We start from the raw sequence: 12,057 nt of genomic DNA, 5'->3' as shown, positions 1-12,057 counted from the left end.
ACTTACCTTTCATGCATCATTGCTCAATGGATTAATTGTTGTGGTTCTCTTCTCCAATTTATACCTCACATTCCAATGGTATATCTCATTAAAAATCTCACCTCACACATGAGTACACACACGCATATGGATGCATACGCATGCGCACACACACATGTGTATACATACATACATATATATATATATACATATATATATATACATATACATATATATATATACATATATATATATACATATATATATATACATATATATATATACATACATATATATATATACATATATATATATATATATATATATATATATATGAAGAGAGAGAGAGAGAGAGAGAGAGAGAGAGAGAGAGAGAGTTCTTTCCATGTAGTGGGATGCTTTGGCATAAACAAAGAGGGAAAGGAACATATGCTTGACTTTTTATGACACGAACACAACACGATTTTATTACATTCTTTTTCAAGTTTCCCTTTAAGGTTGGACCAATTTATATTGCAACAACAAGATCTTTGACAGGGAAGCAAAAAACTCTAATAAATCAATAGAGGTGATCATAATAAGCATGTGTTTCGCTCATTATGCTGGTGGCTTATGGGACAATCCCAAGGAATGGTCTTGCTTGTAGTGGGATGATAAAAATAAGGAGAGAGAGAGAGAGAGAGAGAGAGAGAGAGAGAGAGAGAGAGAGAGAGAGAGAATGCAGAAAGGTATTAGCCAAGGTGGCAAGACATACGTCATGTGAGATTTATCTTTATGGCGAGGGCATAGATTGTGTAGTGCCAAAGTGCTAGTGTAGTGACAAAGAGAAGCTTAGACTTTATAAATTAGGGGAAGGTAGGACAAGAGGGGGATGGGGGACATGGGAAATATTGAGTGTTGGGGGCAGAGTTGGAGGCCCGAGGGAACAAATAGGGAAGGGCTCGATGTGCACTTCATAGGTGACAAGAGTGCATGATAGATGTCTCTATCTTCAATTACAATTTTGTATCTTCCCATCTTTTTGTGATAAGACTTAGAAAGGCCTTTGGTGTTTTATTATGTTTTTTAAGAGTGGGGTCTTAGACATAACGATCTCTTCATACATAAGTGATAAATTATGTTTTTTTTTTGGCAAATTGCTTTATCATTTGAGTTGTGGACAAGATACCTAGGTGTAGAAATGTATAAACAATTTTGGAACAGGAAATCTGGGCATCAATGTTTTGTGAAAGTTTTCTCCAGGGAGAAATGTGAGTACGTACTTGTAAGTTGACAATAACTAAGAATACGAGAAAATCGAGTATTAATATATGCATATATTAATAATAATGATAATTTAAACGCTATAAATTTATTAGAATGATAAATGCTAATTGTTATTATATTTTTTGGAAATAATAATGAAAATAACAGTAGTAGTAAATAAGAGGACAAGCTATTGTTATTATTAATATATATCTTCCAATTTCGAGAAGAAAAGATATAACCTGTTTATTAATATATATTGTAGGAGAAATGAACACACTTGAAGAGGCTATGGCGGGCTGCTGTAGTAGAGCTTTCTCTTTCTCCCCCGCATTTACGGATCTCCTGCACCCATACAAACTGAGACGAGATGGCCTGCTTTTTTGCCGAGCTTTTATTGAGCATCCGTTGATGAGAAGGACGGGTTAACACTGTGGATGACAAAAAGCAGTCGGTGGAGACGACGACTTGGCCGTGAAGAAGAAGGAGAAGAACGTGTCTATGGCGGCACCTACTGCTTCAAATTTACTGCCTCTTTCATATCGCTTTCCCTACTAATTCTAGAAGACAAAGAAAATAGGGTTTCCTTCAGCTGTCTCGCTTTCAAGAAGCAGCAGAAGACGGATGTTAGGATATTTTAACAGGAAGAAATTAGGGTTTCCGAGCGTCTGTTCCTCCAACATCGCCGAGGCTAGGTTGTTTTCAGGAAAAACTAGGGTTTTCGAGCTCCTTGAGGAAGGCTAGGGTTTCTGTGCCATTCTGTTTTCTGCTTCGAATCTCTGGCTATGGCGGCATCGGCTTTGTGCTAGTTTCTCTGCCATTATTACACCTGAGGAGAGCACATCAAGCGGCAAGAAGTCAGTTAATCGGTTCGAAACGCTAGCTATGGCGCATCCCTTCGCACTCCCTCCTTCATTCGACTTCGCCCTGGCGAGATCTTGAGTTGCTCCTTCCTCACATGGCCTCTGCACCATCTTCCCGCGAGCCAAGTAGCTACGAGTCCCGCGGATCTGGCAGCTTGAATGGCGATTGCTCGCCCCCAGCCCTCCCTTCGACTTGTCTTTTGGTAGACTGCGCGGCTCCAATCTTCCCTTTCAACGGCGATGACTTTCATAAGCTCGGCTCCGGCCCTCGGGGCAGCAGCTCCTCCCCTCTTGTCTGCAGCTCTCAACTCGTTGAGCGTCATGTGTTTCTGTGCTTCAAGGAGCCTCAGTTCTGGCCCTCTGTGGTAGAGGCTGCCGAATCTGATCGGCTCCCACGATTTCTTGCAGCTTCAATCAAGTCCAGGAAGAACGAAATGATGAAAAAGGTAAGGGCACACCACACCACCTTCCCTTCCCATTTCGCTCAAGAGTATGCGACACTATGTGTACCGAATGGAGATCTGACCATTACGAGAATTGGAGGCTTAAGGCCGGCATCATAAAAAGGGAGATCTTACTCACCCTATGGAGGGGTTTTTTGGTGCTGAATTGAAGTGAACTTACAAGATTTGTGCTGAAACAGACACGGCTTATCATTTGTGAAGGGCGTGATGGCACCGAGTCATCGAATGGAGATGTTATGATTTTCCCAGATATGATCCGCTACAGGTAAGAATTGTTCAAAATGCTGTGTACGCATTTTTGCTTTTTCTCTGTAAACGTTGGCTGTCTTTCTTGCAGTTTTTAAGTAGCTTGTAGTAACAGCCTGGCTTGATTACACCTTGGTGTAGGTTTTTCGTTACATTCTGAAGATTGATCTCATTGTGCTTCAGGGGATTGACTCATTTTGACGTGGATGCGTTTGTCGATGAGGTACTGGTTCGTAATCGAGAATGGCTACCTGGAAGGCCAGAGCTTCTGTTGGGCACTCATGTTTTTGTTTGTGCACATGGGAGCCGTGAAGTTGAATTTGGGGTTTTGGGTCCTGTGATAATCAAGAAATTTAAAGATGAGGTAGCCTCTCGAGGTCTTGGTGCTTCTGTTTATGTGAAGCCTTGCTCCTATATTGGAGGCTACAAGTGTGTAGGAAATTTGATTGTATACAGCTCAAACACTGCAGGCGAAGTTTCAGGTCACTGGTAAGATGGATATTCATACCAGTAACTGTTGCATCGCATGCTAACTTATTCCTTTGGTGGAGTTGTTTGGGTTAACCCATTTTTGAGCTGACAACGACATTTGTTGTGTGAATCAATTTCAGCTATGGATACGTGACTCCAGACAATGTCTGTAATGTTTTGGATGATTTTTTTGGCAAAGGGTATCTGGTTAATAGATGTGATCGGTTAGTTCTTACTGTATTTGAGATGTCTTTTACTGTTGAGAAGATTGTGGTTTTACCTACCCAAAGTTTTGATAGCATTCATTTGGATTGCTTCTTGGAGTTTGCAGACTTTCTGAAATACTGGATGCCGAACCTGAACGAGCTAAGCAAAATGTGTTGCAACATCGCAACAGTGTTCTTCCTTCTACCAGGAATGATAGTTATCATGGTCATGAACAGTTTTTTGGCCAAGATAATGGACACATCAAGCTCAGCCTTAATGGTCTTTTAAAAGTGGAGGGACAGAAAGCCCTCAGGAAAGGTGGTGATAACTCTGAACAGAAAAAAAGAGTTTACTCGAGTTCTAGATGGTGGCAAGCCTCCTGGTGGTTTGATTTCTGGGAGAATGAGGACACATTGGCAGTATTGGCTGTTGTGGGAGCAGCCGCATCAGTTGCTCTAGCATATCATGTGTACAGAAGCCATAGTAGGCACTGAATTTCACTGGCAGAAATTGCTATCAAAGTGGGTTTTTGGGGAGCTGGTGTTTTGGTTGACTTTTCGGTTCATCTTTTCCTTCGCTGGATAGCTGTTGCCTTATGATCCTCCCTCAAACTGATTAGCAGAACCAGGTGTAAAGTAGGTATGGGCTTATAACGTACTGAAAATAGTCAATATGTTAATGCTGAGGGCCAGCCTCGATGATATGCATGCCCAGTTAAATGTCTGCATGTAAAGAAAGGTATGTAAATAGTCATACATAATATCATAGTTGATGGGTTTTTCTTGTACGAACATGCTCTAGTGTCTTGGTGCTTTTGTAAGAAAACTTGTTCAAGGACTCACCTGGTATTAGATCTAGTTCTTGTAAAAGCTTTCAAGGTGTTCTCAATTATTATTGTGTTGTAGAAACTTAGGCATTTCCTAATGGTGGCAGCATATGCTAAACCCAGGTAGAAAGTAGTAGATACTGGAGATGTAGTAGGTTAACTATATTACTGTCATCGTAAGCTGTAAGGGATGGCTCTACTTTAAGGTGAATATTCTGAGGCACTTGTATGTTTTTCCTGGATGCATGTTTTGATGGCATTGATAGCAGACGTAAGTATTTCATTATGCATGTGAGGCTTAAGAGTCTATTTTGACAGGAGCATGCCATGCTGTATTGTCTTAGAGATTTGCATGAGAATTGAGCAGCTTCTGTAATTGGTTTGTTTTACCTGATAGTGAAGGTAATTATGTCTTATATGCTGAGCAAGGCTTCTGTAATTGGTTTGTTTTACCTGATAGTGAAGGTAATTATGTCTTATATGCTGAGCAAGCAGGTGATATTATGGGTGCCATGTGCTCTCCATACTTCCACCCACGCTTTTGTGGGGGTCAATGATGGTTGCTATAGTGCACACCAAGTCTCATGAGGTATAGGCTTTGGCTGGCTCCCGTGTCCACAGGTGCTAGCTTTTTTTTTGCTAGCTTTTTTTTTGAGACCAGTTTCTGTGGTCATGCCCAGGCAAGGTTTCACCTCCCAGTCTTACTCTTCTACACTACCCCCTTAAGGTTTTTGGAGCATACAAACAGCCTCAAGCACTCCGTGCTTCCGTCCAAGGCAGCATAGATTACTTTTCTACATGTGTGCTTGGGTACCCTCAGGGTTCTTTGAGCATACAAACAGCTCAAGCACTCCGTGCTTCTGTCCAAGGCAGCATAGAAGATCCTCTCATCTTGAGCTAGCATATGTGCATATCCTCAACAGTTCCAGATTTTCATAAGTGGCTTCATAGAGTCTTCTCTAGTGCTATTGGTTCAGCATATGGTTTAGCTTGCATTCGGTCTTCCTTGTCCTTGTGTTTGGCAGTCCACAAACATCATTCTCATCATTGTACAAAGTTCTCCAAAGTAAAACAAGCAAATACTTTTGCTTGTAGGGAGGGAGGGGGAGAGGGTTCAATGGGTAATTGGGACCCAATCTGGTGTCGACTATCATCTTCTCTCTTAATGTAAATTGGATTGCATAAACACAGGTTTAAAGAAAGCTTTGTTGTGCTTTACGATGACTAACCTATTGCATGCTACATAGGTATCAAAGATGTAGGTTGTAACCTAACTTAGTAATCCAAAAGTGAGAGCATCTTGTGGATGGTAAAATTGTGGTCAAGAAAAACCACCTAGACCTCCATAATGTCAAGAGACTTATTCAAAAAGCTATAAAGAAGACATGGAAGGAGAGATCAACAAAGAAAATACCACCACAGAAACGCTTCTGCAACTTAGTGAAGACTTTGTCAAAGCAATTTTGGAACAACACAAATTGCTTAGGCAACGAATTGAGGTTAAAGAAGCAGTAGCAAAAAAAAGTCAAGAAAAAAGAAGCTAAAGAGAGTCGAAAAAGTGAAAGAAGCAGTCAAAGAAGATGAAAAGCCAAAAGAACTTTCAAAACTTGAAAGATTATGAAGTAGCACAAAGACAAAAAGAATGGCCAAAGAAGTCGACATGATGATGAACAAAGGGTCAATCAAGGGTGTCAAACGTAAGGTTGATGAAGATCCACGACGGGCACAAGTAGCTTAAGAACACCAACAAAGGCTTGAACGAGACACCATGTAACTCCAACACTAGTAGTTGATAGCATCTATGTAAGCAAACATGTTGTCAATTCTCTTTACTCTGGCACAAGAAGGTTTGAGTTTCTTCATTGCCCTAATCACCACCATTATATGAGCTCAACCAAAATTAAGTATGATGGTAAGTGTGATCATGCCACAATTACTTAATTTATTCATTAATTTGTGGCATATTTTCCTTTGGCTAAGCTTTTAGATTCTCAAGACCGAGTCCACCTCACCTCTCCGGTGAAGCAGTTGCTTGGTGGCAACATTAGTCCAGTCTACATATAGATCGGACTAATGTTCCACAGGGTCTCCCAAATATGTATGGGACACCTTCGTGTCCAACCTTAAAAAACGTTCTTCCTCTCTAAGACATGACCAACCTTGAAACTCTCCCAAAATGGGTCTCTAGTATTGACATACTCTAACAAAGTTACCGGGTCAACACAACAATTGGGGATATCTCAGGAGGATAAATTGAAGGTGTTCATTAGGGGGTTGGATACCAACATTAGGTTCACCGTGCATAAGTTTGAGCCATAGTCATGACAGAGCTCTTACTCGCTTAGAATTAGGAAATGATGTTGAGTGAAGGTAAGCCCAAGTAGATCTAGGCTAGCTCCCAAACACTAGCAGTAGTCATCCACCACCCAACAGTCATCATCCAGTCAAGGAAGGGAGCTCAAAGTTGCAAGGATATGAAGAAAGGTTCCCATAGCACCTTAGGACGCAAGAAAGATAGCGAATTTAAGCCTAAGAAATACTTGAGGGAAAGGCCAAGGAGGGCATTACTGGTGGATATCTCCAACCAAACGAGTAAATGCAGTACAAGGGGGAGAATCGATGTTTCTTCCACCACACTGTGGGGCATGGTAAGAAAGATTGTACCAAGTGTGGCTCGTTGATGCTCGAAGTCGTAAAGGTACCATTCAGACTCCCACTGCGCTCGAAATACAGAGAAAAGATTTAGATAGTATGAAGCCCTAGTATGAGGATTCTTTGGAATTCGGGACTCAGTATAGATTGGTCCTTTAGTCAGAAACGGTTTGCTATACCATCCAAGATGGCTGGTTGTTTTACAAGAACCGACTATGCTTACTCAGCGACTGGCACTTCTTCACAATGCCCATGACTCTCTTATCGAGGGTCATCACGGTATCAATAGTACATTGGAGAAGTTAGAGCATTTATTTTATCGGCCAAAAATGAGAAGGGATGTATATTAACATGTCTAATCGTGTTAGATTTGCCAAAAAGTGAAGGTTTCTCATACGAAGTAGGCAAGGCTGCTACAACCTTTGCCAATTCTCAAGACATTAGCATGGATTTTGTAGGACCATTTGGATCCATGAACACACAATCCATGATGATTGTTGCCAATTCAGTAAGTTTTGCATGCTCATTCCATACAAGGAAACGGCCATAATAGAAGATATCGCTCGCTTGTTTCTTTACTTTTGGTATTCCATATGTGGTTCGCTAAGGACAATTATATCTGACAGGGATCCAAAGTTTGCTTCACATTGGCGAGAATTATTCGAGAGCTTTGGAACCCAATTACAGTTGTCCCAATGAATTCTATTCTCAGACAGATGGCGAGACATAAATATATAATCAGTTGGCATTGGATGTTCTCAGTCGTTGAAGTGAGAACATTATCTTTCTGTGGTACATGCAATCTTGAGCAATACTTACTCATCCAGTATTGGTCGGACTTCCTATAAGATAGCATTTGGCCATTTCTCATCACTTCTTTTGAGGATGGTGTCACCTTCCTTGGAGGCCAACAAGACTAGCATACACTAGGCAAGCTAACAAATATAGAAGACATGTCAACTACAAAGCAGGGGATTGGGTGTATTGCCAGATCATGAAGTAGAAATGGAAGCAAGTGGAAAAGCATTGTCCTAAGCACTCTTCTTAAAGCTTTGGACCTTTTTTGATCATCCACTCAATGATTTCTCCATGAAGCTAAAGCTACTAGATAGTTAAACTATGCATAACATCTTCCATGTTTCTTGGTTGAAGTCCTATGTTGGACTAGCATCGCAGGTGGTCTCAAACGAGCAATAGCGTAAGATGGTTGAAAAAGCTGAAGTCATCGAGCCCGAGTAGATTCTCCCCCATAGATGGAGGCATGGTTCCAGTCGTAAACAAAGACAATTCTACATGGAGTTCAAGGACCGAGGCACTCATGAAAGCGTATTGGCTAGATGAAGAATTCTTTCAGGACTACTTGGAAGCCACCATGAACCTGTTGCGCCAAGCTAAGCGGGAGGGAATGTCACATGCACCCTACACTGTGGTGCTGTGTGGCACACTGGCTTAGCATTTTATGTAAAACCATACATCATTAATACCCTTTTTAGGATTATTTATCGTATGCCATGGCCCCACTGTGAGCCTCAGTCCGGGACATGTTAGGCACAACTACATAGGTCATTCTAGATGCCAAGGTTAGTCCCTTAAACCACTTAGAGAATATAAGAATTTAAGTCACCAAAGGAGGATAGTGCATGTAGGGGTCAGTCTAGTAATGGTAGATGCATGAAAGAGCATGCAAAAGCATTATATATAGGTATGTGCACATGGGCCAGCCCATGGCCATTGCATGGGTTTGCCTTGGCTTGATGCTAAACATCATAGACCCCCTTTAATAATGCAGTTGACTAGCACTCAGAGATTGCAAACAGTCTATTACAACATATAATCCAATCGACTAACATTTAATGTTGGTCTAGTATTTAATACCGACATTAAATGCTAGGTGATGGCATTAAATGTTTATTTTCAGCAATTATGGCTGATAGCAGCATAAATCTGTCCACTGACCAACAACAAAATCTCGTATATAAGTAACTCATCCCTCACATCATCTCTCACAAGTATTCAACAAAGCAGTAAGAGAACATGTGTGCTTGAGTACCCTCAGGGTTCTTGGAGCATACAAATAGCTCAAGCACTCCGTGCTTCAGTCCAAGGCAGCATAGAAGATCATCTAATCTTCAGCCCCAACATATGTGCATATCATCAACGGTTCTGGATTTGCATAAGTGGATTCATGGAGTCTTCTATGGTGCTATTGGTTCAACGTACGGTTCAACCTGCATCTTCGGTCTTCCTCATCCTTGCATTTGGCAGTCCACAGTCATCAACTCATCATTGTACAAAGTTCTCCAAAGTAATACAAGCAAATACTCCTACTTGCAAGGGGCGCCCTTCAGTGGGTAATTGGGACCCAATTTGGTGTTGACTACCATCTTTTGTCTCTCTACTCTACTCTTCTCTCTTAAAGTAAAGTGGATTGCATAAACTCGCATGTTTAAAGAAGGCTTTGTTGCATGTTACAATGATGATCAGCCTATTGCAAGCTACATTACTTAGTGCTACACATGAGCAACCAAAGTCTTAGTGCTGCACATTACTCATAGGTTTAAAGAACTATGCTTTACAATGATCAACTTATTGCATGCTACATTACCTAGTGCTGCACACCTAATAATGGCTTCTTTTCGGCACACAAGCAACCAAATTCCTGTGTGGGAGAAAAGTCCAAGGCTTCTCTTAATTAATGAGATCGTCAATGATGGGAAATGTACGGTCATGTTGCTGAATTTCAAGCTGACACCTTGGAATCATGCAAGGGTACCCTAGAGTGAGCAGGGGGCATGATGAGGGTCTTGCCAATGATACGTATGTACCACTAGGCTTAGCGACATGCCTATTTTTCTATATGCAAAAGCCAATGTTGAGAGGGATCCATTCTTAGGAGAATGTGAGATGGTTCTATTTGCCAGGTGTGCACAAGAGAACCAATCATAGACTCATTGTATTAGGTCATGACATCACTTACGAGTAGGTGGACAACACAAGTGCCTACCCCCCCACCATACTGAGAAGATGGAGATTATGATGACCCACAATGGGTTTTATTGAGAATTGAACTTCCATCATAACTTGGTGGTGCTAGAAATGGAACCAATGTGGCACTGAAGGCTGAGCAATTATCCTCAACTTGTGTATGTGAAACATTGGCACAAAATACCCTTGCCCTCCCCTTCCCTTCCCCTATCATGGAGCTCTACAAAGCCTAGCATATTTATGCTTTGATTTTTTTTAAACTTTTGGTCGTCATAGTGCCGTGTAGTATTCTGGGATTGGTTTGCATAAGCATCCTGGACTACACCCCAAAAGATCCCGCATGTGTAGTTCAAAATTTATTGAGAGCCGAAGCCGAAGCATTCGTTAGGCAATTGCCCATGTGGACAAGGGACATAGCTCGATCTCTTCTCTCCATTTTCCTAACAATTAGAGAAGCAAGTTGTTTTTTCCCTAAACATGTGAAGTGAGGCTCTCTTTTACTCTATACATCACAGTTCTAATTTTTTTTACGTGTTATATGGGCAAGAGTGAAGCTTTAACTTGTCCACACAAGGTCACATCAAGGTGATAGAAAAGGAAATTGTTCACCATTACATTCTTCAATGATGATAACAAGGTTCAAACTTTTAAGCTTCACAATCATTAAAGGAGTGTTCTTCCACATGCATGTGTAGATGTGGTACTTTGATTAAGTATTCCAATTTCATCTCTAAGGGATGATACTTAAAATTATTTAAATGGCACAAGAGTTAACATTAGGGGCCTCTTACTTTTCATGGAGATCTTAAGAATGAAATTCTATATACTTTTATTGTCCTCTGATTTAGAGAAGGAACACTATTATTATCCTTAAATCTACATAAGGACCCTTTAAAATCTTAAAATCAATAGAAAAGGTGTTTTCATGGGGTTTCCCTATAGAGTGGAAGTTGGAACCACCCTCGAGACAATTTGATGAAGTGATTTCTTCAACTGTTCTATATGAGCTAGTGAGACTTTTGTGCATTCATGTCATTTCATATCCAAATTCAGACGTTTTCCAAAATGGAGTCTCTTTTAGGGCATTTTGAAGGGAATTTCCAATATATGTTTGGAGTTCTAACTTTTCTGTGACCATGAGTGCGCAGGTCATATATAATGTGTTCTTAAATCCATGCCATGTTAGTGACCCCACCCCAATCAACTTGATCTTCCCATTTGGTTGTGAGGAATCTTCCAAGGTTTTCTTGTGAATTAGTTGATTGGGTTGCGAGTGTAAGAGCTAGCTTCTTGCCGTGCCTCCCAACTCCATAGAGATTCACCTCAAAAATCTCATTTTGGGTGAGGTGACGGATCTAGTGGACATATTTTTCTTTTAAGAAATCATGTTGTTTCGGATTAATTTTTCTTTTAAGAAGTTTTGTTGTACTGGATCCATTTTCCCTCCTAGTTTCATTCTAATGTTCATGATTTCTCTTCTTGATGGAGCTTCTTCCTTGATGGAACATAACGCTCGAGATTCTATACTTTTTCTCCAAGTGGTCCCTAGTGTTTGTGCTTTCTAAGTGAAACAAAGAATCCAAAATTAAGATCCTTTCTTCATCAGATGGCCATAAGATCAATATTTTCTCACAATTGTTAAAGGTTCACAATGTCTTATTAGTGCCTTCTTCATGTTTTCCTACCATAGTAGGTCACTTGGCCATCATCATGGATGGGCAAGTCCTGATTTGAGGGTGTCCAAAATCGGCATGTTTTTTTTTAAAATAACGCAAGAGTGACTATCGAGAGTAGATGCCATTAAGGTAGACTTGAACCAAGTTCTTCCTCTTGGAAGGCATGGTGGCTATTGCTCGACTATAACCCAAGTGGAAAAATCTAGAGAGACTTCTAATGAATTTTTTAGTCTAGGATGCTTATCTTGTGTTTCAAAGAAGAAGCTAGGAGGTGGCATGGTCTTATCTTATTGCATAGCAACAATCAAGGTATTGCCAGATCAGAGATTTGGTAAGGAAGTCTTGAAAAATAGTGACAATTCCTTTAGTGTAGTCAATTGACATACTTGCTAGTTTTAAAATATCCACAGTCAAAATTTAAGCTTCATAATCACTTAAATACT

The 12,057-nt window shown here is 40.6% G+C and overlaps 1 protein-coding gene across 1 annotated transcript; it reads left to right on the top strand.

Annotated features, from left to right (window-relative positions):
* The first annotated feature begins 1,428 nt into the window (after positions 1–1,428).
* On the top strand, positions 1,429–4,263 carry LOC147611178 (uncharacterized). Its single transcript, XM_086785839.1, has 5 exons — positions 1,429–2,533; positions 2,731–2,816; positions 2,981–3,286; positions 3,409–3,492; positions 3,600–4,263. Exons 1-5 carry the CDS (start codon positions 2,183–2,185, stop codon positions 3,967–3,969), a joined length of 1,197 nt encoding a protein of 398 aa, XP_086641965.1. The 5' UTR covers positions 1,429–2,182; the 3' UTR covers positions 3,970–4,263.
* The last annotated feature ends 7,794 nt before the right edge of the window (positions 4,264–12,057 follow it).

Source organism: Cibotium barometz, chromosome 48 (assembly GCF_041138505.1).
Source record: "Cibotium barometz isolate CiBa-2024 chromosome 48, ASM4113850v1, whole genome shotgun sequence".
NCBI lineage: Eukaryota > Viridiplantae > Streptophyta > Polypodiopsida > Cyatheales > Cibotiaceae > Cibotium > Cibotium barometz.
Note: the sequence above shows the minus strand (reverse complement) of the source record. Positions and strands in the feature narration are given on the sequence as shown.